This window comes from Rhinopithecus roxellana, chromosome 10 (assembly GCF_007565055.1).
Source record: "Rhinopithecus roxellana isolate Shanxi Qingling chromosome 10, ASM756505v1, whole genome shotgun sequence".
Classification (NCBI taxonomy): Eukaryota; Metazoa; Chordata; class Mammalia; order Primates; family Cercopithecidae; genus Rhinopithecus; species Rhinopithecus roxellana.
Window position 1 is genome coordinate 133,489,752 of NC_044558.1, and position 27,867 is coordinate 133,517,618.

Below are 27,867 nucleotides of genomic sequence, written 5' to 3' on the forward strand. Positions count from 1 at the left end.
TAATGGCATTTGTATGGAATGGTGGCATCCCAGTTAGAATTGGCTCAGAGCTGCTAATACTAGAGAGATTGGGCCCATCAGGAATTGGCTTGTAATAAGGGCTACGGGGCCATTGGAAGCCCTGACCAAGACTGAATTGTACATTCTGTGTGTTGCTCTCCATTCCTTTCTACTGTTTTCATTTTTCATACCTCCCAAGTGGCCAGTTTTTCATGCCACTCATGGCTTTCTGGCCTCTCTGTGCCTTCTTCCTCCCTCACCTTTTTTTTTTTTTTTTTTTTTGAGACAGAGTTTCACTCTTGTTGCCCAGGCTGAAGTACAATGGTGCATTCTCAGCTCACCACAACCTCCACTTCTTGGGTTCAAGCGATTCTCCTGCCTCAGCCTCCCTAGTAGCTGGGATTACAGGTGCCCACCACCACACCCAGCTAATTTTTTGTGTGTTTTCAGTAGAGATAGGGTTTCACCATATTGGCCAGGCTGGTCTCGAACTCCTGACCTCAGGTGATCTGTCTGCCTTGGCCTCCCAAAGTGCTGGGATTACAGGCGTGAACCACTGCGCCCAGCCCTTCCTCACCTTTTATAAGGTGTGATGTTCTGGGCTTAAAATCCCAAGCTAAATACTTGCCTTGTAAGTGTTCTTCTGTCAGATAGACGTCAAAGAAGAAATCAGTCTAATAAGCGTGTTCTTGCGTTTCCTTGGGGTATTACAATGATTTTACAAAACGTAACTTGGAAGGAATGGGAAGAAATGACCTTTTTAGTGGTGTTGGTTAGTCTATTAGATTAGTTAGAGGAATTATTCTGAAGCTGGGCTAATTTTTGAGACAAGCCTTTGATTATTGAAACATATCTCTTGGTTTTCTAAAACAGGTAATTTTACATAAAGATTTTGCTTTTTCTTGAATTACGGTTACTACATAAAAATCTTATATTTCCATGGTGAACTTTAATTGACAGGTAAAAACTTACTCAAATTGTTAATTTAGAAATAAGTGTCATCCTTTAGTTATTCTGCAGAATATTGTACTCCCAAAAGATTTTCAATGCTGTTTTATGCACTGTTTATTAATCCTGCTGGGTGTGAGAGAAGTCTCTACTTCAAAGTCAGAGAGCTTTAACATAGCATATGGTTGAAAAAATATAATTGTCAATAAGCTTTCTGGAGATGGGCTTTGAATAAGAAACTCAACTGAGTACCCTTATAGCACTCAGTTTAAAGTTGATGCTAAATGAAAAACTAAAGTTACTAGTTATATTCATTTAAAAAGTTTATCCTAAGAAAAAGACATAATTCTTAATAGAAGGATCAGTATTCTCATACCAATAATTATAACTTGATTCATAACATTTGTTTTGTTTTGTTTTGTTTTTTGAGACAGAGTCTCGCTCCAGGCTGGATTGCGGAGGCATGTGATCTCGGCTCACTGCAAGCTCTGCCTCCCAGGTTCATGCCATTCTCCTGCCTCAGCCTCCCGAGTAGCTGGTACTATAACTGCCCGCCACGACGCCCAGCTAATTTTTTGTATTTTTAGTGGAGACGGGGTTTCACCATGTTAGCCGGGATGGTCTCGATCTCCTGACCTCATGATCCACTGCCTCGGCCTCGCAAAGTGCTGGGACTACAGGCGTGAGCCACTGTGCCTGGCCAATCCATAGCATGTTTTATACTAGATGTGACTGAAATCTTAAAATATGAATTACCATTTCTAATATCTACTTACAATTTTTGAATGTGCTGCTGCTCTTAGGTATGTGGATTAATAACCTAAAATGTCTTTATTTTCAGATGCTCTTATTAGTATAAATGTTTCTGAAAATTTGCATTGCTATTGATTTGTCCTTCCATAAAAAAGTTTATACTTTTTAAGTTAGAACTTTCACTTCCGTACCCAGACCTAAGTCTTGAATTCAAACTGTGTGCCAAGCCCTGTGCTAGATAACGTACAATTTGAAAAGACATTATTTCATTCCATTTCTTACAAATGCCACCTGGAAAAATATGCATCGTGACTCAAATCACACAAGAAGTAGTAGACTCGGGATTTGAACCTTGGTGCATCTTGTTTCCACTAATCAATATTGCCTCAAACAAAATGGCTTATTCCAGAACATATATTTTAATAGTGTGAATTTAATGAAAATGCAGGAAATCTCCAAGAAATTTTGCTTTGTATTTAAGACAGGAGTTAAAATTAATGTGTATGTTCAGACATATTTTATTTAGAATTCTGTAGAAATAAAGCTGGATGTGATTTTCCAAAACTGAAGGAATAATTCATTGATGCTGAAAAAGGAACCTGAGCATCAGATACTCATTTTGCTGGCATGTGTTTTTCATAGATTCTTTGAATTAATTGATTCTTTGAATTAATTAATTCTTTGCAGTTTTTTTTTTTTTTTTTTTAGCATGGTTTAGCACCTCTTTTCTTTCTCTTGAAATGACAAATTTGTGTATATTGTCTGATTGTTTTTTATTCACAAAAACCAGTTTCCAGGTGATTAAAGATAAGATTTCTTAGGGTGGTTTAGGACATTTTTAAAAAAACATTTATTGGGTGCAGTGAATCCTTTTGGGGAATCCTAGCCTTATTTATTCTTTAGTTCCTGTATTCAGCCAAATTTCAAATATGTGTCCCAAATTACTAGATTTTTTTGACACTGGAAAAAGTTATTTAAGCTCTCTGAGACTCACGTGTCTCATGTTGAAATGAGACTAATCCTATCTAACTTGATGAATTATGTGGTGAGGAATAAATGAAACATGGTGCACAGTGCCTAGCATATAATAAGCCCTTGTGCCATTTATTTCCACAATTGTTGGATACTTAAGTGTGTAATGTTTGAGAGTGTTAAATCATTGGGCTTGTGTGAATGCTGGCACCTGAGGGTAATAAATAGTAGAAGAAAGAATATGAGCTTACTCAATTTAATAATGAATATTCCTGTTAGTTTTCAGGGAGTTTCTGGTCACAACATTTTTTGGTAACCCATCAATACATAACTTTGCTTTATGTGTTTTTTTCTGTTTAAAGATAACTTATTTAATAAACATTAAATATAAACATTTATATTTATATTTAATATGCAATAAATATAAATATTGACAGGCCAAAATTTACCCAAATTGTTAATTCAGAAATAAATGCTATTCTTTAGTTATTCTACAAAATATTGTACTTCCAAAAGATTTCCAATACTGTTGTATGCACTGTTAACACCTCTGGGTATGAGAGAAGTCTCTGTTTCAAAGTCAGAGAGCTTTAACATTGCATATGGTTGAGAAAAATGTAATTGTCAATAAACTATCTGGAGATGGGCTTTGAATAAGAAACTCAACTGAGTGCTTATTGATTCATTAATGTTGAAGCCACACCCAACAGCACTGTAACTCATGCCTAAACAAAGCTTACATAATACGTATTTTTTCCCCATGAGTCACATCACAGCCTTCTTGCCTCAGAAACCCTGGACACCACTTCAGCACTATGCTTGGGGACCATTTTAAATGGTGAAATCCCACCAACAAAACTCACAAAAAACATGGCACCAAGTAGACTGAGAAAGGACACATGTTGACAGTATGAGAGCTGAAACACAAAGACAACGTCACCTTGTTCAGTCTCAGCTGGGAGTGTGTGTGTCAGGCAGCTCAAAACTTTCACACTCTATGCATATCCACAAATAACCCTGAAAGCACCACAGATAGTGATTTTGGGATTGCAAACAAAATTTTAGCAACTAGGCAGGTTTCACAAATATAGAATCTGCAAATAATGAAGAATGGCTGTAATTCCTTTAAGAAAGCATTGATCTTGAGGTAATATGTTTCCACAGATGCAAATGCTCAATTCCAGAAGGATATTATGACAATAAATGGTTCTTAGCTAAAGAATACTCCCTGATAGCATGTTAGTGAATAAGCCTAGTGCTTCATTGTAAAAATTATTAAAATAATAGTGACTTGCATCTAGAAACCTCATAATGAAAACAATAACTGAACTATATTGAAACCTTTGCAGTAGAACCTTCATTCTACCTGCATCACTGTTTCTATGGAAAAATATATTCCAAATTCCAATTGGAATGTCCTTTTGCTGCCTAGGTCTTTAGTCTGAACGATGACCGATCCACCACACGCACCTACATTGTAGGACTTCCGTTTTCTTCTGTGGTCTAGTTCGGGGGCTGGACATAGAACTGTTGGAGTTGATATAAAGGAAAGATCAGGGTTACAGCTCCTAGAGGGGGGTCCTGGGGGCTTCTGCTGGGAAGATGGAGAGATGGGCTCCTCGGATGACTTCATGAATAGTGCCATGATTTTTTTCATAGTTTAAGCTTGCTTTTCTATTTTTCTTTTTTCTTTTTTTTTCAATTTTTAAGTTCTGGGATATATGAGCTGGATGTGCAGGTTTGTTACCTAGGTAAATGTGTGCCATGGTGATTTACTACACAGATCAACCCATCACCTAAGTATTAAGCCCAGCAACCACGAGCTATTCTTTCTGATACTCTCCCTCCCCACCCCACACCAAGCCCCAGTGTATGTTGTCCTCGCTCCATGTATCCATGTGTTCTCATCATTCAGCTCCCACTTGTAAGTGAGAACATGCAGTATTTGTTTTTCTGTTCCTGTATTAGTTTGCTCAGGATAATAGGCTTCTAGCTCCATCCATGTCCCTGCAAGGGACATGATCTTGTTCTTTTTATGGCTACATAGTATTCCATGTTGTGCATGTGCTACATTTTCTTTATCCAGTCTACCATTGATGGACATTTGGGTTGATTCCATGTCTTTGCTATTGTGAATAGTGCTGCAGTGAGCATACATGTGCATGTATCTTTATAATAGAGTGATTTATATTCCTTTGGGATAATGGGATTGCTGGGTCAAATGGTATTTCCACATCTAGATCTTTGAGGAATTACCACACGTCTTCCACAGTGGTTGAACTAATTTACACTCTCACCAACAATGTAAAAATGTTCCTTTTTCTCCACAACCTTGCCAGCATCTGTTATTTCTGAACTTTTAAGTATCTCATTGTGGTTTTGATTTGCATTTCTCTAATGATCAGTGATGTCGAGCTTTTTTCATATGTTTGTTGGCTGCATCTATGTTTTCTTTTGAGAAGTGTCTGTTCATGTCCTTTGCCCACTTTTTAATGGGGTTGTTTTTTGTTCTTGTAAATTTGTTTAAATTCCTCATAGACTCGGGATATTAGACCTTTGTCAGATGGATAGATTGCAAAATGTTTCTCCCATTCCATAGGTTGTCTTTTGACTCTGATGATAGTTTCTTTTGCGGTGCAAAGGATCTTTAGTTGGATCCCGTTTGTCAATTTTTGCTTTTGTTGCAACTGTTTTTGGCATTTTTCATGAAATCTCTGCCCATGTCTATGTCCTCAGTGATATTGCCTAGATTTTCTTCTAGGGCTTTTATAGTTTTGGGGTTTACATTTAAGTCTTTAATCCATCTTAAGTCAATTTTTGTATAAGGTGTAAGGAAGGGGTCCAGTTTCAATTTTCTGCATATGGCTAGCCAATTCACCCAGCACCATGTATTAAATAGGGAATCCTTTCCCCATTGCTTGTTTTTGTCATGTATGTTGAAGATCAGTTGGTTGTAGGTGTGCGGTCTCATTTCTGAGTTCTGTATTCTGTTCCATTGGTCTATGAGTCTGTTTTACTATAAGTACCATGCTGTTTTGGTTACTGTCGCCTTGTAGTATAGTTTGAAGTTGGGTAGCGTGATGACTCCAACTTTGTTCTTTTTGCTTAGGATTGTCTTGGCTATTCGGGTTCTTTTTTGGTTCCATATGAATTTTTAAATAGTTTATTCTAGTTCTGTGAAGAATGTGGTAGTTTAATGGGAATAGCATTGAATCTATAAATTACTTTGGGCAGAATGGCCATTTTCATGATATTGATTCTTCCTATTCATGAGTATGGAATGTTTTTCCATTTGTTTGTATCGTCTTTGATTACCTTTAACAGTGGCTTGTAGTCCTCCTTGAAGAGGTCCTTCACTTCCCTTGTTAGCTGTATTCCTGGTTATTTTCTTCTCTGTGTAACAATTATGAATGGGAGCTCATTCATAATTTGGCTCTCTGCTGGCCTGTTATTGGTGTGTAGGAATGCTGTTGATTTTTGCAAATTGATTTTGTATCTTGAGACTTGACTGAAGTTGCTTATCATCTTAAGAAGCTTTTGAGCTGAGACGATGGGGTTTTCCAGATGTTGAATCTTGTCATCTGCAAAGAAAGACAATTTGACTTCCTCTCTTCCCATTTGACTACGCTTTATTTCTTTCTCTTGCCTGATTGCCTTGGCCTGAATTTCCAATACTATGTTGAATTAGTGATTCAATATATGATTAAAAGTTCAAAGTGAAACAATGATAATTCAGATAGGAAAATATGTGGCAGTATGCTAAAGTATAAAAAGGAGTGTAAAACTTCTGTGAGATACCTAACATCAGATTTATAGAAACGGAGAATGGAATGGAAGTTGTTGGGGGCTGCAGACAGGGCGAAATGGGCAGTTGCTTGTTGAAGGGGTCTAAAGTTTCAGTTACACAAAATGAGTAAGTTCTAGAGATCTGCTGTCCAACATGGTGCCTATAGTTAATAATACTGTATCATGTACTTAAAAATGTGTTAAAAGGATAGAGCTTATGTTTTCTTTCACAATTGAAAAAAAAAAAAAAGTCCCATAGGATCATTTTAAATGATGGGTTTCTTGGTGGCAGGGGGACTTTAATGAGATCTGTACCCTTTCTTGCTTGATTTCCCAAGTTTGAGATCTTTTAATGAATAATGAGGCACTTTACATAGACTTTAATCCAGCTTTCACAAAAATTTAATAAAGCAATATATTAATCTTTGGCCATTTTTGATACCTTAATTTTATCCCAAGAAAGAATAAAACATATTCTATTTTTAGTAAATAGAATGCCTCGCAGAAGAGGAAACAAGTCAGAACTTTTCTGTTTTCTTAAACATTCTCTAGATTGGGCAGCATATAAAACTCTCCTTTGAAATTTAGAGTGCACACCAGCCTATTAAAGTCTCCAGAGAAGTCTAGCTGTAAATGAACTTGTTTAACTTTATTTACTGGCTTTCTTACATTTCTTTAACTTTGGAAGCCTTTTATCCCCAGTAACTTTAACATCTCGCAGGCCCTAATAACTGAGGAACACGGTTATGGATTCAGCTTGTCATTGGCAAGGTGGCCCCTTCTTTCTTCATATGGGGGTAATGAAACCTATGCTGTGTCGTATGCCGGGAGCTAAAGCAACTTGCTAAGAGATTAATGTTCAGGCAGGCCTTCCTTGTTTTTAGGATGACAAAAAGGATTTGTGTACCTTCTCTGGAGAAAGTAATTAGGTTTATTCTCCTTCCCCTTGCATGTGTTGTGACTCTTGTATCCAGGTGACCAGATGGCCTAGAACTGTCTTAGATCTTTTAAAAGAATGCACAAGAGACTAAGCCACTGTTTGTAGTAACTACTGTTTTATAAGAAAAATTTTTAGTGTTTTTAAAATAAGCTTTTAAATAAGCCATTAATTCTGTAATACCAGTGCCACTGTAAACCTATAAACAAATCCAAATGTTCTCTTAATTAAATCAATGTTTATTGCATCTCCTGAATTTTAACATTCTTTTGTAAAAACAACAAAGATGTGGGAAGACCACAAAACAGTGGACAAACAAAAAATAGTAGATTGATTAGAGAATTTACATAGGAAGAGTTGAGATTTTTTTAAACCCACAGGAAAAAGAATTGTGATCATTTTTAGCAGGCGAGTAACATTCTTATCAATATAGGAAATAAAGAATATGACTATATGACAAAGTAAAAATTTCTGCTTGGCATATAATGCAGCCAATGCAAAATCAAATACTGGGTAAACACAGCAAGTAGAACAAAGGGTTAGTGTTTATAATTTTTGAATAACTTGTAATTTAAGAAAACTGTCAAACCCAGTTAAGTGAGAAAAGGATAAACAGTTCATACATGAGGATATTGTTGGTCGTCAAAGGAATTCGTTTCCTTCAACTAAGATTTTTACTCACCTGTCCTCATGCTGTGCTTAGTGTTGGCATTTCAGCGGGGAAGACACTCTTTGTCCTGTGAGGAGAGGGAGGCAAGGGACACATTAAAAACAGTTGTCAAGACATCATACATGAGAGAGTGACATAATATGGGAAAAAAAATATTAGGAAGGCAGGCAGGTAGCAGTTTCTTTCTTTCTTTTCTTAATCAGGAATGTGAACTGAGTAAGATACCTTAACAACTGTTCTTAAATTTATTAATACTCAGTATTGGCAAAGCACTGCAAATTGGTTCAATTTTATTGATAATTCCTAAAATGACAAACTTTTTTTCTTTATTTTTGCCTCAGAAATTACCCTAATGAAATAATCCAAAAAGAAAAAACAGGACAGATAAACAACACAAATAGGGCTTGGCAACTAAATAGGAATTTTTAACCTAATGGAGCAAGAGTTCATGATTAAAATTTTTATAAAAAATAGTTGTAACATGAAACAGTGTCATGATAGGTGACTGTAGTTACATTTGTGTTGCTTAATTCATTTCTGTAAAATAAGCCTGTGTACTTCAGTAAGATTATGATATGTTAAAATTGGTTTTGTGTAATACTTACATGCTTACTAGAAGAAATGTTGATTCATTTTACTACAAGTGATTTTTTGCCCTTTTTTAGCTGACTCCACAGACTCAACCTTCTTCACTCCGTGTTCCTGCAGCTAGAGACATGACCTAACACCCTGATGACCACTCTCAGGGCCCTTGAGTGACTGGCTGCTGCACCATGGAACTTAAAGTATGGGTGGATGGAGTTCAGAGGATTGTTTGTGGAGTCACTGAAGTCACAACTTGCCAGGAGGTTGTCATAGCCTTAGCTCAAGCAATAGGTAAGTGAACTCTGTGGGTATCTGAGAAAAGTACATTATGCTTCCTTTCATTGTATATGTTTGTTTTAAATATAGATTTCTAATGGATTTTGTTCATTTGGTTCCATAATAAGTCTCACAGGCACACTTGTACTTATTACAGTTTGCCAGTGTTTAGGTAAATCTGTGATAATGATGCTTCTCTGACACCCCTAGATTTTACTAACCCTGAGTTAGCACCTACACTGCCTTCTTCTCTCCTGTTGTTCAGCCCAAACAATGACTTCTGAAACTACAGATGTTTCCTTGAGCCAAAATTTAGACCCAGATTAAGAATTTAGATTCTTGGTTCCCAGAATCCGTCATTAGGAAAAATCCCACTTACTGTTTATTTCTCCATACTTTTAGAAAATACAACAAATGAAATAATATCGTTCTTCACTGGAAAGATAATGTATACTTTTAAAATCTTATGATTGGCCGGGCACGGTGGCTCATGCCTGTAATCCTAGCACTTTGGGAGACTGAGGCAGGCAGATCACTTGAGGTCAGGAGTTCAAGACCAGCCTGGCAAACATGGTCAAACCCGTCTTTAATAAAACTACAAAAATTAGCCGGGCGTGGTGGCACGCACCTGTAATCCTAGTTATAGACGGAGAAAGAAGAATTTCTTGAACCCAGGAGACGGAGGTTGCAGTGAGCCGGGATCATGCCGCTGCACTACAGCTTGGGTGACAGAGCGAAACTTGGTCTCAATCAATCAATAAAATAAAATTAAAAATAAAATAAAATCTTATTATACAGTGAAGATGAAGCACAGCTCTTGGCTTCATGTTATTCTCCTACCATGTTTTACCCTTTCTTCTTGTTTATTTTAAGCTTATCTTCATCATAGTTTATGTATGTTTAGTTGCCTTAAATGAAGAGGGCGTGAACACCTGCATCAGTAAAACCAGCAATATGGGTCCAAGTTTATATTTGCATCTTAAATCTTTCATTTAACAAACATGTATTAAGAGGAAGCTGTGTGACCAGCACCATGCTAAGTGCTCAGGGCCTCTTTGTCTCTGAGCTCCTTATCAAAAGTTGATTTTATGTCTTGCCAGTTTATATTGGAAGCATGTCAATTAGCTCAGCATTGAAATGAGTCATACTGTTGCCAAGGCACTTTAGCATTTGGTAGAGAAGATTGTGCCACCTGTGATGTGGCAGATGCACCGTCAGAGGCTTACAGTGCCCTATACAAGACAGAGACTTTCTTCTAATAGTGACATCTTTTGATTTTTCCTTAAACACTATCACACACGAATATATTGCAGCAATGGTGAAAATTCTGAGCTTTCACATCCAGTGAAACTCTTTTTGCATTTGGGAATCATATATATGTAGACTTAAGTTTAATTATTAAGGAGGAGAAAATTAAGGCATTTAATTTTTTCATATTCTTCAAGCTTATTTAGTAATTGTCCCTATTAAGAGCTTCACTTAATTTATGTGAATTAAAATATACAGCTTTTTTTTCTCTTAGTGAAAAATACTAAGTTTACTTGGGGAAGAATACTAAATTTGACAATTTATTAATTGTCAAACCTGGCTTTCCTTGTTATATTTGGGAATTAAGCCATGAACAGTACTAAAAAAAGAAAGAGTAGTTTTTTGCAAAAGTCAAAGTAGTTGAGTAGTGCTATAAGCTGCATCTGTCCATAATCACACTTTTTACCCAGAATTTCAAGGGGAAAAGGCCCAGAGGTACTATGTATGTGCTTGCCCCCTGGGACTACAGAGTATACTTACTTGTGAACAAGCCAAAAAGACATTTTAACTCATTTACCCTCCCACTTTCACTTTCTCAATAACTCAATCCAGGAGCTGTTTTGAAAAGTTGACAACTTGAATACAAATGTTTTATGATATTCCTCCAAACTTGGCCAGACAACTCTTTCTGTATCATAAATACTTCATTGAATTCAGAATTCATCTAGAGATGACTCCACTGGCAAGTAGCCGAAAGCTGTGGGTTCTGGTTTCTGTGGTGAGGGCTTGTTAATTAGAGAAAATTGCCTCTCTGAAAAGCAACCCCAGAACTTCCAAGGCCTAACACAGTAAGTGGCTAGCTGGATTATTAGTAGAGCATGGACTGATGAACAGAACCACAGGTGGCTGTCAGGAATCTATAGTGAAGCAACTTGTAGACTGGTTTCTTAGGTTTAAGTGCACGTCTTTGCCTTATAGGGGCACTACACACACACACACACACACACACACACACACACAGTATTCTTGATTAGGAGTTATTGGTTGTTTTCTGGATAGTTAAAATTATTTTTAGGAAACCATAGAAACTATCAAAATGACTTACTATGAAAATATGCACACAAGGTGTCAACCTGCAAATATATACATGACAGCTAACATTTTCTTCATGCTACTAATCAATCAAATTGAATTAGCAAAGAGCTAAAAACAACATAGTTTGATGAAAGATGTTGAATTTATCTACTACTATAGGAAGAAATCTTTTCTACACTAATCTGACAACCTTGACAGATTAGATTTAGCTGATGGATGTGGGACACATGCTGAAATGATGACAGAATAACTAAAAGTGAAACCTTAGTTGAAACCTCTTGTCATGAAGTGGTTCAACTGCCCTGCAAGAGTGCACTCAGTTTGTCACTGTACACCCTGAGCTTTCTGAAGCATTCCCAATTTAAATGTTCTACTTTGTTTCCCCTGTAAAATGTCTCAGAAATATATATTTTTTCAGAGTCTAAACTGCTTCTCAAATCTAAGTGAAACAGAAAGCCTTTGACAGATCATCTGTCTCAAGTTACAGTGGCGAAAATGCATTTGCTTTTACAATATCCCAAACCAAAAATATGACAAGGATGTATTTCTGCCCTCAGGCAGCTTAGAGCTTAACACAGAAATAAAAGTCCAGCTAACAAAAAATGAGAGAGGAAAGAAGGAAGAGAAAGAAGTCAAGGAGATTGAGGGAAAGGATTTCTGATCCACAGTACTTTGATATTTGGTGTCCTTGAGAAGACAAGGAAAGGAATATGTATTTTATGTTGTCACATTTAGGAAGTTTCACATGTAAAATATCAATTTTAGATATTTAAAAATTGATTAGTTTTCTACGTTTATAAAGTCATATTATTTATTGTAGATTATCTTGAAATTTAGAAAACACAAAGACGGTAAGAGAATCACTCATGAGTCTACTTCCTAGCAATAAACAATGTTATTTGTGTACCCATAGACAAGCTTTTAATAAATTATACTCTTCATATGCTTTTTGTAGTTTTGAGTCTCATTGTCTCATTTTTCATTTGTTGTATTGTGAATTAATTTTCCACATATTCATTTACAATATTAATATTTATAACAATAGTCTGATTTTTATTTTAATTAGCTTCTGTATTTTCCACATCTGTAGAATATTATTTTAATGAATGTGAATACATGTTAATTCATAACATGCATCAATTGAGATGGGTTAGATTATGCTGTGTTAACGAACAGCTCCCAAAGTCTTCTGGTTTATAGTGATACGTGTCTTCCATTTATTTTGGTTTATATATTTTTTAATGTAACCAGCACAATGCCCAGGAAATCACAGGTACTCTGTAACTGTTTTTATTATGTTTAGTAGTAGTGAGCTTATCATATAATTCTAAGTAGACAGTAATTCTATGATTACATGATATCCTTATCAACACACTGGGAAAATATACTATGGATGATGTAACTATGGTTTGAATGCACAACTGGTTGACAGGTATATTCACAGATAACTTATTGTATCACTGTCATTCTAAAAAATACTGTGAGGTAAGAGTTATTTTAGTAGTTTCACTCAGAACTTAAATAGTATAGTAAAAAATAACTAAATGTCATCAGAAAATTACTTAAAATTCTTTAAGCTTTTATTCTTCACTGGTAAGATGAGGATCATAGTATCTATATTGCTTAACTCACAGAACTAACTAAGATGATATATATAAAAGCATCAAAAGCCTTTTACAGGCTATAAGATAATAAAGTAAGTTCTGTTACAGAGATCTTACAGTGAGAGATCAACACTCACTGTAAGAATTCTGAGTCATGGAAAAAGCTAATTGTGTTTACTAGAGTTTGCATAAGAATCCTGGTCTGCGTAATAGATTTTACAAAATTTTCATTAAAATGTTGACAAGAAGCAAAGTATCTACTCTCAGAAAAATTCAGTGCTGTTGAATAGCTTATCCTCCATAGATAAAGAATAAGTCAGGTGTTACTGACATTGTTTCTCATATGTCCAGAAACCTGAAAATATGTTAGCATTAAATTAATAAGAGATTAGTACCATTTCTTTGTCATGTTCTTTTGAATAATGTCCAATATTCATCTTTGGAGTGTGAAGGATTTGATACTGAAGAAGACATCAAATGTCAGTTAAAATGAAAACTCCAGAGGGTTGGTGATGAAGGTGTTTAGTAGAATCTATTTCTATGGAGCCTGGCACTATTTCTGACAAATATGTGGTGTCCAATATATATTTGTTAACTAAATAGCAAGATGTAACTTTTAAATCATGATTTTGATTTATGATTCTAAGGAGAAATTTCCTAAAATTATAAAAATTGTTGGAGTCTTAAAAAATGGTTGAATTCAGGGCATAAATTTCTGAGTGACCCTTGTTTGAGTTTTGGTGTGTATTTTCAAAAATTTTATGTTACTTCATAGTTGTGTATTCTGCTTTCTTAAGTGAAAGTAAGCTGTTATCCTGTTTTCTTTTAATTTATGTCAATCAGTCATTCAGTAAGATTTCATTAATGCATTAAAATCTGTGTGTGGGTTTCTTCAGTATATAAATTTAACAATTCTTAGGATTAGTCTCAGTCGCTTCAGTATTTAAAAGTATAATATTTTTTTACCCCATGTTGGATCAAAATTACTTGACAGTGTCACACAGTCTTACAATGCAAATACAGCTTAAACTACAAATGCCATAGATAGATAGACAGACAGATAGATATTCCTTTTTATTCATTTTAAGATTACATCAAAATAGTACACAAGGTATAACTAAATGTATCCATGTGGTCAAATACACTAAAAGGAGTTTTGCAGGAGGAATCAGAATCTGTGTAAATGAAGGAAATAGAATTTGTAGAGCACTGCCAAGTTATGGAATTTAATTCCTATATAAAATACTTAAAACCCAATTTATATAATAAAATCAAATCTATTCATTTACCTTTTTTTTAAAAAAAAAGCTTTTTTATACTGCTGGATGGAATTTTTGGCCCAGTAGTACTAAATGTGCATAATTTAACAAAAGCAAATACTGGCAGTAAAAGCAATTATAAATAATCTTCTACTAAGACAATCTCAGAGGGTAGCAGTACCAGTAAGCTCTGGAAAACTAGATTTATTTTTAATTATGAATAAATTAGGATCTTTAAAATTTTTTGTTTAGTTCATATAATGTGATGATTCAGTTTTCCTTTTAAAGATACTTCACTGGGCTGATAGAATTGGAAAGAACTCTACCGGTTTATCTAACCCCTCCTGTTACTGAAGGAGGACACAGAGGTTCAGAGAAGAGTAAGATTCCTAAAAGTAGTTGATAGGCAGAGTGTTGTGACCTTTGAAGCAGTTTGTACACATGGGACAGTTTTAACATTGCAGATGTGTCACGTGGTTTTTCTTTGGGAGCAATTAGAGTAATTTTTAACCTGAAAATTATTGGAAACATTTTTTTATTTCAAGAAGCTAATCTATTGTGCTAAGGTTTTCCTTTACATCCCCCTTATTAGCCTGGGCATTTTGATAAACAAATAATATCTAGCACTTTTCAATTTCACAAACATTTTTATATTTTACATTCTCACGTGACTCTCAGAACAACCATGTCAGATAAGGAAATACTACTCTTATTCCACAGATGAGGAGACTGAGGCTAAAGGAAATTTAATTGTTCAGATCATGTAAGCGCAGTAGGAAGCAGAGCCACATTTGAACCCAAACCTTTCTACTCCAGAACCCTTGTCCCGTCTACTGTGTCTAGCTTTACATAGTTGGAAGAGTTGCTTTTTGAAAGTCAGGTTGTTGGGCAAGGGAGGGGAAAAGAAAAAATTAATTAATTAATTAATTAAAGATTATTGTGATGACACGTCACTATTTAAAGGAATTCTGTGGTCAACCCTTTTGTTATAGGAAAAATGTCTTAATAGCTACCATGTGTTGAATGCCTGCTGTGGGCCAGGCAATGTGGTAGGTGCTAACCCTCAGAATCTGCGAAGCATTTTAGAAGGGAAGTTGTGCTGCTTATCTAGTAAGGAACTCACGTAGGATTATTTGCCTTCAAAGCCCCAACTTCCAGCTGCACCCCAAATTCAGGTCTCCCTAAAGGAGAACACACCCATATGCTTATAGCGAAATCATTTTTTAATGTGCTGCTTATGAATTGCATACATGGGTGTTGATATTTACACATCTAGATTTCCATTTATTGATGCAGTAATTGCAAAAAATACTACTGTTGGCTCAGAAGCTCATGAAATTTAAAAAAGAAAGCCAGGAAGGTAAATCAGTAGCTGTTTATACAAGTATAATTGCTGGATGGCAGCGTTGGGTTTTTTTTTTTTCTTTGTAATTAACTATGTACGCTTTTCACAAAATTTAAATAATTCATCTGACCCACTCACCTTAAATGAAAATATTTAAGCATGTTCAAGCTTATGGCATTACACTCATACTCTTCTGAAACTTTATCTTACTTTCATAATTATTAGATTCAGTATATTTTTCAATTTATATGTGATTGTATTTTGTTTTGTTTGGTTTTGTTTTGACAGAGTCTTACTCTGTCGCCAGGCTGGAGTGCAGTAACACAATACAGCTCACTGAAGCCTTGACCTCCCAGGATCAGGCGATTCCCCCATTTCACCCTCTCAGGTAGCTAGGACTACAGACGCACAGCACCATGCCCAGCTAATTTTTTCATATTTTATTTGTAGAGGCAGGGTTTCGCGATGTTGCCCAGGCTGGTCTCGAACTCCTGGGCTCAAGAAATCTGCCCACCTTTGCCTCCCAAAATGCTGGGATTACAGGCGTGAGCCACTGCACCCAGCCCGCTGGTTTGTTTTTAATAATATTTTGCTCTGAGTTTTTTTTTTTTTTTTTTTTTTTTTAGAAGAATCTTTGATACTATCATATTACCAAAACTGAACAAGTCTTCTCTTCAGGCCCCTGTTTTTATATGAATTTGGTTTGAAGAGTTTTTTCATCGAGCTGATTTTTTATTTGCCATGGGTGTCCAGGAAGATGCCAGCTGTGTGAGCAACGGGTTGGTAGAGCACTCAGATGGAGATGGAGAGGAGACCTGGGCAGCTACTGAGTCACAGGTTCTTCACTGGTCCCCATGTCTCCTTTGAGGAGGAGAAATGGGGCCTCCAGCCCTCCCAAGTTCTGAGGTGGAAAAATCCAAGGGATTTGCACAGTGGAAATGTATTTTGAGTTTTGCATTTCCACCTCGTTCCTGGACCAGCCCCTCATGCTTCACATGGCGATTCTATTGTCCTTTGTTTCAGCTAGAAAATAAACTTTGTTCAGTCTTGCCCCAAATGAGAAGTTCTAGGCAGTCAGGTATTTGGCAAGAGCATAAGGGTCTCACCCAGGTTTAAAGTATGAAGTTGAATTTCTAAGCAAGCCTGAAGAGTATGTGCAATACACATCTTCTGATTTTATGTTGTTGCATGTCGTGAGGGGTTTGGTGTCTTCAAGTAAAGGTTTTAAAGGCAACCTGGACTAGACTCTAAAACTTGACCCTCTGATGCTAATCAAAAATACGCAATCATCAAATGGCATTCTTACTCCATTTTTAAACTATTACATATCCCATTTTGACAACTTATTCTTACCTTTTTTACATAGGTCGAACTGGAAGGTACACCCTTATAGAGAAATGGAGAGATACTGAAAGACACTTAGCACCTCATGAAAATCCTATCATATCCTTAAACAAATGGGGGCAGTATGCTAGTGATGTGCAGCTCATTCTACGACGAACCGGGCCATCGCTTAGTGAGCGACCCACTTCAGACAGTGTGGCTCGAATTCCTGAAAGAACTTTATACAGGCAGAGTCTGCCCCCCTTAGCTAAACTGAGGCCTCAGATCGACAAATCAATCAAAAGGAGAGAACCGAAAAGAAAATCACTGACATTTACAGGAGGTGCCAAAGGATTAATGGACATTTTTGGAAAAGGTAAAGAAACTGAGTTTAAGCAAAAGGTGCTGAATAACTGCAAAACAACAGCAGATGAGTTGAAGAAGCTGATCCGTCTGCAGACAGAGAAGCTTCAATCCATTGAGAAACAGCTGGAATCTAATGAAATAGAAATACGATTTTGGGAGCAAAAGTATAATTCCAACCTTGAAGAGGAAATTGTCCGTCTAGAGCAAAAGATCAAAAGAAACGATGTAGAAATTGAGGAGGAAGAATTCTGGGAAAATGAATTACAGATTGAACAGGAAAATGAGAAACAGCTGAAGGATCAACTTCAAGAAATAAGACAGAAAATAACAGAATGCGAAAACAAATTAAAGGACTATTTGGCACAGATCCGGACTATGGAAAGTGGTCTTGAAGCAGAAAAATTGCAACGGGAAGTTCAGGAGGCACAGGTCAATGAGGAAGAGGTTAAAGGAAAGATCGGTAAGGTCAAAGGGGAAATTGACATTCAAGGCCAGCAGAGTCTGAGGTTGGAAAATGGCATTAAAGCTGTGGAAAGATCTCTTGGACAAGCCACCAAACGCTTACAGGTAACCACATTTTGGTAAATAGAATGTTTAGCCCATTTAAAATAATACCTTCTTGGAATCTCCTTTTCATCATTGTCAGTTTTTCCTTATATTCAAAGAATTAGAAACCCAGCCTTGTTTAAAAGTTTTGTCGAATTCTTGTGACTTATGACAGCTTAGATGAGAGCAGTAGCCATGCGGATCCTTCTCCATGGAAGAGCCTTGTCTTACGGTGGCAGTTGTAGCATTAGATAATGGGATGGAATGGACACTAATGATGAGATAGTGAATCTCACCTTTTCCTTTCAGAGAAAGGGAAACCAGAGCTGAAAGAGCTGTCCACGGATTGGTTGGCCAGGGATTGTTGTGGCTAGCTGACTGTTTCTCTGTCACTTCTCCATTGTTGCCAGCCAGTCCCAGCTTCTTTCCTGACACATAAACAGCCCTCCTCTCTTCTCGCCTCTCCAGAGTACCCTCCTTTGCTTTCCTGAGAGAGGCACGAAGATTTCTGTCTGATTTTCCCCCTTTCTAGTTCACATACAAGAAGATTTATATTTTGCCACTTAAACCCTAATCACTCAACTTACTTTTCCTGGATACCCATTCTTGAAAAGACCTTGTGATTATGTTGCAAAAGTTGCAAAGATGTATCAAACAGTCTCTATCAGATGAGATGAGAAGGAGACACAATTGATTACAATATGGCTATTTAAATTTAAGTTAAGATTAAATAATAAGGCAGTTAAAATATTAAATAATTTAAAATTCTGTTTTTAGTCACACATGGTCACATTTCAAGTGTCCAGTAGCACGTGTGGCTGCTGTACTGGCCATGCAGACCCAGAACATTTCCACCACTGGAGGAGGTTCTGTTGGACTGGGCTGATTTAGAGCTTACTATTCAAAGTGTAGTCCATGCCAGGCAGCTTCAGGGTACACTTGTAAGAAATTCAGAATCTACATTGAAACAAGAGCCCAAGTAGTGGCTGTGTACAGTGAGGTTTGAGAAGAGCTGCTTTAGAATATCAACAGTTAGTTCCACAATCAGAGAAAGCTGAGGTTTTAGGAAGAACTGATGTGGTCTCCTTTCTCCGTGACTATCTGTAATAAGAGATAAAACTACCACCCACATTTTGAAAATCAAGAATTTCTCATGCAGTAGAAGGTTGGCAGCCTCTAATTTATCAGTATTTTACTATTGAGATTCATTTTGACATTTAAAAAAAGGTACAATTGGAAGTTGTGTTGCTTTTGATATCACTTACAGAAAACACTAAAACACAGTCATTACTAGTAAATCCCTCTTAACCCACTGAAAAGTGTCTGATAATCAAATATTGATATGTCCCCAAGTACCCCCTACACTCAAATAAATGGAGGAAACAACCATTCACTTCTAATCTCTTCCCAACCCCTACCAAATCCTTGAGACCCACCCAGCTTGGGTAGAGCCAGGATACTTTTTCTTGTATACAGTAGAGGAAAGAAAGAAATAAAAAGCTGTTTAAATAATAGGATGCCCCTCCTTGCTTGTACAGCTTTCCAGCTGTCCAAACTTGATCTCCTCCTTTAAGGCTCTGTAGTTCTCTAATCTTTGTCAAGGATTTAAGAATTCCATCGTGAGAATCTTGTGGGAATCTTGCTTTCCTTATGCTGTAAGATAAATCTCAGTAATGTATCACATGAAAATTGAAACAGCTTACAAAAAACAAGAACTCTAAATCCATGGACCAAATTACAGTTAACTTTGTAGTCATATGTTAATGTGAAGTAGTTAATATGTAAATTTGTGACCAACTTAGCAAGATTGCTATAACACAGAGATGGGTAAAAACCTGTGGGGTTTTTTTCTTTTTATTTTCCACCAATGAGTTTACAGGCTGAGAAACGCGTTTTTGTTTTTGTTTTTTAATGAAAGTTTATAGACATATTTATTTCGTAAGAGTGCATAATGGTTTTCCAGAGGAAAGCGTCGCATTTAAGAGGACAGACTGATGAAACTATTGTTTTCTCTTGGCTTATATCTTGGCCTACACCACAGAGTGGAAGTGACCTCTTTAGCCCATCATGTCAATGTAAACCAGATTTGTTACATGTCCTTTTATGAAAGCAGATACCCCACATTTAACCCCTGTAGTAGAAGGATTGTCACTAAGATGTCTTGCACGGTCCAGTAGTGAATCCTCAAATTTAAAAAGTAATAATTTCCGTCTAGGACAAAGAACAGGAACTGGAGCAGTTGACTAAGGAGTTGCGGCAAGTCAATCTCCAGCAGTTTATCCAGCAGACGGGGACAAAAGTTACCGTTTTGCCAGCGGAGCCCATTGAAATAGAGGCTTCACATGCAGACATTGAAAGGGGTAAGATGTTGAGAAATATGGTTTATTTTCCCTTTATTCTCACTGCTTAACTTTTTTTGTTTTTGCTTTTTGAGACAGTGTCCCACTGTGTCACCCAGGCTGGAACGCCAGTGGTATAACTACAGCTTACTGCAGCCTTGACCTCCTGGGCTCAGGTGATCCTCCTACCTCAGCCTCCTGGGTAGCTGGGGCTACAGGTGCATGCCACCACACCTGGCTGCTTTTCTTTTTTTGTATTTTTTTGTAGAGATGAAGTTTCACCATGTTGCCCAGACTGGTCTCGAACTCCTGAGCTCAAGTGATCTGCCTGCCTCAGCTTCCCAAAGTGCTGGGATGACAGGCGTGAACCAGCATGCCTGGCCATCTGCTTAATTTTGAATAAACTACTTGTATTCAGTTAAAATATTACCCTGACATTCATAGCTAATTTTTAAGTGGGACACTTAAAAATTCTTTTTTTTTTTTAAACTTATTTCCCATTTCTAGAGGAAAACCAGTAACATTTAGGTTATTTATTTACTTAGGTGAGCATGTAATCACCAAATGTCATATAATTAGTTTTAAACTGCTTCTTTATTAAAATTTTTTTCTGAAGTATATGAGTCATAGTCTGTTAATTTGATTTTTGGCTCTGTTCCTTATGCCCCTTTTTCCTTCTTTTTCTTCTAAAAATTATTATTTATTTGTAGTGATATTTAAAAGACAATTCCAAATCTGTGTATGCATATGGTGTGAGCAACCAAAAAAAGAAGCAAAATATTTGCCTTTTGTAAAGATCATTCACTGTTCAAATCACCAAAAACTAGTTTATCAAAGAGACCTGAGAAGGTTTTAGCCTCTTCTCCCCCAGTCCAGGGCACACAGGGGATTGCAATTATTGCGCTATGCAGTTTTCTCTTTCGGGGCAGGAAGCAGTCTAATTTATTATATTGCTGAGTACTCCAAGTTGACTAGTTCATCAGGTGGCTTTCTTTGTTTCCTGTTTAGAGGCACCATTCCAGTCTGGGTCCCTGAAGCGACCTGGTTCATCTCGGCAGCTCCCCAGTAATCTCCGCATTCTGCAGAATCCTATCTCATCTGGTTTTAATCCTGAAGGCATATATGTATGACATTATCTGTCTTTAGGGGGGAGACCCAAAAGAGGTACCAAGGACAGTAAACTTCCTTTCTGATTTGTGCCAATGATGAACAGAGGATCTATTCCACAAGCCGCTGTATGTTTTTTCTCTCCTAAATTGCATACCACTTGGAGCCATACCCTGTGCACTGATGCTAAAGAACAAAGAAACTGTGTTTTCACACATCAACAGTGTTGGTATTTTTGTCCAGCAGCTGTAATGCAAAGCCTTCGTTTTTATTTGTAGTATTTTGAGAGCTTTAGGAAAGTATTATATAGTGTGTATACATAAATAAACCGTGACTTAGAGTGAAGAGAAATTTGTGACTGGCTTAGTTTAATTTATTTCATGTAATCAATTAATGTGTGAATGTTGATGTTTTAATATTTTTATTGACTTGTCCTGTGACTGACTTACATTATATATTGTGTGATTATGACTGTGTGCATGTTGCCAGACTCCATCCATGCATTGCTGATTTACACTACACAAGTGTCCTAGGGTGCTCCACCATCAAAACTAACTCCAGAGGAAGCCGCTTGCATTTGTTTTGTGAAACTGTCCTAGCCAGTGCTTAATTAGGTGAAAGAATTCAGGGGTTTTTTAAATCTGGAATTTAGTCTTTCCTTTACAATATTTCCAAATATATTTGTGGCCACATAGCATAAAAGATATTTTTCATGAGGTAAATTGTATGTCTAAAACATTTGCAGTGTTTCAGACACTGTTGAACAAAAATGTAATTGTTAAGTATGTATCCAAACAGGCATGGGGTTTCCTGATACATCATGTGTTTTGTTTCTGCCCTGTCTCATCATTTACACTCGCGGATCTTCAGAATTGATCTATCATATAAGTTATAGGTATCTGAGGGCAGGGTTGGTCTACTTCAGGAACATTGCTTCATGTGTATGATCTATTGGTGTACACACCATGGGTAAGGTATTGCTCACACATCATTTACTCTGTGTATTATGGACCCTTGTGTTTTCTTCCAGTCACTTAGATGGAAAGGAGATTAAACCCTAGGTACTTTTTAGCAAGAAAATAAAGTCTAATTCAGCATATGTTTTTATTTTTAGGCTTGACTTTTACAAGACATTAATCTCCATTTGTACATATGTTTTTTTATTTGTAAAGCCAAAAATGAGTCAACACCTTTTTCATGAGTAGTGACTTAACTAAGATTTACAAGTAATATTTAGACAGATTCAGTCAGACACCACTTAGCCATTTTTACTTTCCCTCTGGTTACATTTGGTACAGTATAATTAAGACTTTAATCTGAAATTTAAAGTAGTTTTAATTCTGAAGAAATTATATCCTCTATTATTTACATGCAACAAAATAAAAGTGAATTCATATAGTAATGCCGTGGTAACAATAGAGATATGTCTTATGCATGAAGGCAACTTTGGATGTTTTAACACATTTGACTTACTTTGGTTTAATGAATGCTGACAATGCTGCTCTACTTAGGTTTCCTATGAAAAATTTTAAGAATGGCTATGAGACTGTATAGAAGCTTCAAGAGAACTGAAAGTAATAATGCAGAGTTGCCTTTTCTAGTGCAGCTAAGTGGCGGACCTCAACTGAAGATAGGATTTTCTTTGGGTTCTTGGAGTTAGCAAAGTGATCTTGCCATTATGTTACTTTGCAAATAACTGAAGTAAATGATTTTTACCTAAATAACCACAACCTGTACACATTTGCTTACAATTTATAATAATTATTTTCTATCTACCTATATTTAAAATTAGAATGATTAAAAAATAATTTATAGCTTTTGTGACAGTAGTGATTTACATATGCCCAATATATGCCTTATTTCTAAATAACTCATTCTGTATAAAGTCATTTTGTTGTTCAGAGAAATCAAGATCTTATTCACAAAGAAAAACATTTTATAAATTGATCACATTTTATTTAAGTCAAAATGTTAAACTGGAGGCAGTATTAAACTTTGCAATTAGAAGTTTCAGAGATGCCTTAGCATACCATGAAAAACAGTCAATATCCAACTTACTATAAATTGTTATCAGAATTAACCTAATAACTTTAAAGAAGGACAAGCAGCATCCTAGCAACTTGCAGTAGTCTTGGGTTCCCAGCATAGTGTCACATTTAACGTCTCTGACAACTTCATCAGAATTTCCAAGCTGCCAAGTAATCTTCATAGACCTGATTACAGATTTTTAAAAATTTCCTAGATGAGGAAAGTGTAGAAATGTGAATATGATGAATACATTGAGAAACTGTACTTTTTAATTAGTTATATTACTTCTGGAAGCACATATCTAAGGAATATTTTCTAATAATCAGCGGGAAAAAACTCGTTTTCATAGGAACATCTGAAGATACTTTAGTATATTTGTGATCATTTTTATCTATTGCAAATACAAATGAGTTAGATAAGTGCCACATCTTGGACACATTTCAGAGGGGAGTGGGCAATGGTATACAAAAATGCCAAATATAAAATTTTCATCTGGGGGGAATATTCAGGTTCTAAATACTAAATTAGATTACAATATTTTGTGTTTTTTTTTTTTAAAAAAAAAAACATATTGCAACTTGTGATTTTCTATAAGTATTAAATACATTTAAAGATCTTTTTATCTTGCCAAGAAATAATTTGGAATAGCGTTGGTATATTTGACCTTTTGAGTGTCTGTCATCCTCAGAGAATGGCCCATAGTGTGTCACCTGTAGACATAGTGTCCATAGTCCTTTGGTTGTCCTTCTGAGATATTTTGGTTTGATAACATTTGTTTTTTTTTTTTTTGTCTTGATGCACAGGGACTTTTTTATAATATGAGACTTCAGTTGGTATTAATAGGAGTTACCTATTTAATTCTCCCAGTCATCAATGAGCTAACCATCAATTCCTTTAGTTCAAATTAGTCATAAACAAGAGCTACAGCAAGACTGATAGAGTAAAAACTATATAAATACAGTAAAAAAATAGAATTTATGGTGTGAAATGGGAAGTATAGCAGTATATAACGAGAACATGTAAGCACTTGCTTCCACAGCATAAATGTAATTTACACTTGCATTAAAGGAAAATTTTCTCTGTGAATAAGAGCAAAATGGTCTTTAGAGAAACATACTGTTCATTTGAAGCCATTTCTGTGAACATCTCCCAACACAGAACTGTAATGGATTAAGGAAATAACACAGAAAAGACAAAAACTTCCGATTTCAGGCATGCAAAGTGCGTGGGCAGATGGACAGTTCCTGTTGTGCATTGCCTTTGATAAATTGGGCCTTAATTTATATACCCGTGCTGTGTTCACATCCCTGTTCTACCTAAAGTTGTCTTTATTGGTTTATATTGTGTTAAAATTAGCTCGTAAGTGTTACTTTTATATTATGTTTTTTTTTTTTTTTTTTTTTAAGTTGCGTGTTTATACTATTTGCTACAGTATTTTTAAGTTTGGGGTGAAGGCCATCAGCTGTATCAAGAAGACAAAACAATCACTATTTATTCAGTATTGCTGCTTTACATCTCCAGAATAAGCTTTCGATGCCAGGACAGTGACTGCCTAAAAGCTGCGGGCGCTCTTTTCAATGCATTTTATATATTTTTAGAAACCAAATAAATGCAGAAAACTATTTAGTATACTAATTATATTAAACCAGCAGAAATATAAAGGCAATAAAGTATATACATATATAAGGGGGGAGGGGAAAGATTAAAAAATAGATTTACAGCCAGACATGGTGATAGCCCTAAATGTATTTCTCAATATGTTTTTCTTTATTGACCCTGGGAGGATTTGAGTTGCTGCAGCTTTAAACAGAAAATTGCCATGTTCACTAATTGTGAGCACAGAAATATGCTTTTAGTACTGCTTTGCTTATGTACAAATAAATCTGTAATATGTATTATATGTAATTATTCTTTTCTTTGACTTTCATTTCAAATGTATATTTTCTGATCATTATGAGCTGGAAAACAAAGAATCAATATTGGATATTCTCCCAAATAATAAATGTTCAGGATTCATTGGGACATTACCGTTGTCAGTTTGTTTCTTACATCCTTTATATTTTAAAATACAATTTTACTTCCTTTAAAAGATACTGGAGACAATAGGGGCACATATGACTGCACATAATTACATTTTTCACATATACTTAAAGAGTCATCTATTGCTCAAAAGGTGGCTTATTAAAGTAAAACTGAATTAAGAAACTAATATGCCTTTTATTTCAAAAGTGAAAGAAGAAATGATAGCTTAATGAACCTCTGCATTCCCAGATTTCCCTAAAACCATAAGTGAGAGGAAGAGAACGAACATTTCAGCCCCTACCATATGCCAAATGCAATATGGGGTACTTGTCACACTTTTAACATTCACAGCCATCCAAGGAACTGCTCCTAAATCACAACCCCTAAGTAACTGACACAGCATTTTAACCTAGATGTTTCAGACTGCAAGGCACTTTTCTATATTCCATGGGAGAGACGCATGAGCTTTACAGTGCCCAGTTTCTGCATTTTAACCACTTCTTAATGTGGAAGTATATAAACTCATTTTCATAGGAATATTTTTATAAGAAGTTAAACGTTTACTTAGAAATTACACGTGGGGACCAGGCACGGTGGCTCACGCCTATAATCCCAGCACTTTGGGAGACCAAGGTAGGCAGATGATTTGAGGTCAGGAGTTTGAGACCAGCCTGACCAACGTGGCGAACTCCCGTCTCTACTAAAAGTGAAAAAAAAAAATAGCCAGGTGTGGTGGCGGGCGCCTGTAGTCCCAGCTACTCAGGAGGCTGAGGCAGGAGAACCACTTGAACCCGGGAAGCGGAGGTTGGAGTGAGCCAAGATCACGCCACTGCATTCCAACCTGGGCGACAAGAGGGAGACTCTATATGTATATTTAGCCAAAGTAGTATTTATTGAGCCAAAGTAAATTTCCTTGTAATTTCAACTTTCTTTAAGGCCACATAGAAGAAACAATTTCCCATCTATATATATATATAGAGAGAGAGAGTCTTGCTCTGAAAAAAAGTCTCACTCTATATATATGGGAATAATAGTACGTTATAAAAACAAAGATGAAATGAGAAAAAGTCATTCAAAATACCAATAAGCCCTAATTTGGGGGACTTTAAAATTTTTAATTATCCATTCTGTCCTCTAAAATCATGTTTTGTTAATGGCAGAGCAAGAAACAGGAACTACTGTTAACTTCAGTCACTGCCCACTCCACATATGTGTGCTGTGTCTATTAGGAAAGATCAGTGGAATCCTATAAAATGGGCATAAATATGCAGGATGTGTTTATGCTTTCCACAGACATTTAGTGAGCCCGTTTTTGTCCGGACACTGGACTGAGAAGCATATATTTGTTCTCTAAGGAGGTTTACGCTCTTTTTTTTTTGAGATGGAGTCTCGCATTGTTGCCCAGGCTGGAGTACAATAGCCCAATCTCGGCTCACTGCAACCTCCGCCTCCTGGGTTCAAGCGATTCTCCTGCCTCAGCCTCCTGAGTAGCTGGGATTACAGGCGTCTGCCACCATGCCCAGCTAATTTTTTTTTTTTTTTTAATAGAGACGGGCTTTCACTATGTTGGCCGGACTGGTCTCGAACTCCTGACCTCGTGTTCCATCCACCTCGTCCTCCCAAAGTGCTGGGATTACAGGGGTGAGCAACCGTGCCCGGCTGGTTTACAGTCTTAATGATAGAGATGACAACTTCAGTACAACATGTTAAGAACCACTATAGGGGCAAGGATAGGGTATGATGGAGACAAACACATTAGGAGATGCTTACCCCAGCCCAGTGTGTTGGAAGATCCTGGAGAAGGTGATATAAACCAAAAGAGCTGTCTGGTGGAGCTATAGCCAGACAGTGAAGAGCCAGGGAGGTCCAAGAGAGATGGTAGGTAGGCATCTGATCATAAGGGGCCTTGGTTGCCATGGTAAGGAGTTTGGACTTTATCCTGAGAGCCACAGGCGAATTTTAAGAGTGGAAATTAAATGATTAGCATGTTAGGAAGATAATTCTGACTGGATATGTGAAGAACTGACTAAAGGGTCAAGACTAGAGGCCAGAAAGACTACTTGAGGGGCATGTAGTAGTCCAGGCCAGATGCATGTGACAAATTTTTATTGAGCACCTTCTTTGAGCCAGGAAATGAACCAAGCAGGTTATAGATATCCTAAGTAGACAATAAGAATCAAAGATAATCCAGGTGTTTACCACTTATCCACAGCCTTAAAGGGTGGTGGAAATGATGCTGTGGGTCTGTCAGTGACTAGTCACAGATAATCTGTTCTTTGTGGTGGTGGGCAAGGGTTTGGCACAGGAGCAAGGAAAAAGAATGAAAACATGGAGAATAGAATATGTATTCAAGAGGTGGGCCTTCAGATGGGCTTCCTTTTTGTAGAGTGTTTTTGCAGTGTTCCCTGTGAGAATGACTTGGATTTGAAAGAAGTGCTCTTCTCTGCACCAGATTTAGCCATCCAAATCTCATCATCCAGTATGTTGGAATCCTGTTTTCCCAGCATTATACTTGATTACATGTTCTATATCCACCACTCTCTTGTATCTGCCATATGTTTGTGTCCAAGGTGATAGAGGGTCTGACATGGTCCAGACTGAAGGAAGTGTAGAAAGTGGACAATACAAATTCCGTGTATGCAAAGTCAGTATTTGCAA

General features: G+C 36.5%; 1 protein-coding gene across 1 annotated transcript; it reads left to right on the top strand.

Annotated features, from left to right (window-relative positions):
* The first annotated feature begins 1,683 nt into the window (after positions 1–1,683).
* Positions 1,684–25,211, top strand: RASSF8 (Ras association domain family member 8). Its single transcript, XM_010379844.2, has 5 exons — positions 1,684–1,751; positions 8,775–8,942; positions 16,845–17,734; positions 19,929–20,073; positions 21,061–25,211. Exons 2-5 carry the CDS (start codon positions 8,840–8,842, stop codon positions 21,180–21,182), a joined length of 1,260 nt encoding a protein of 419 aa, XP_010378146.1. The 5' UTR covers positions 1,684–1,751; positions 8,775–8,839; the 3' UTR covers positions 21,183–25,211.
* Positions 25,212–27,867: the final 2,656 nt, after the last annotated feature.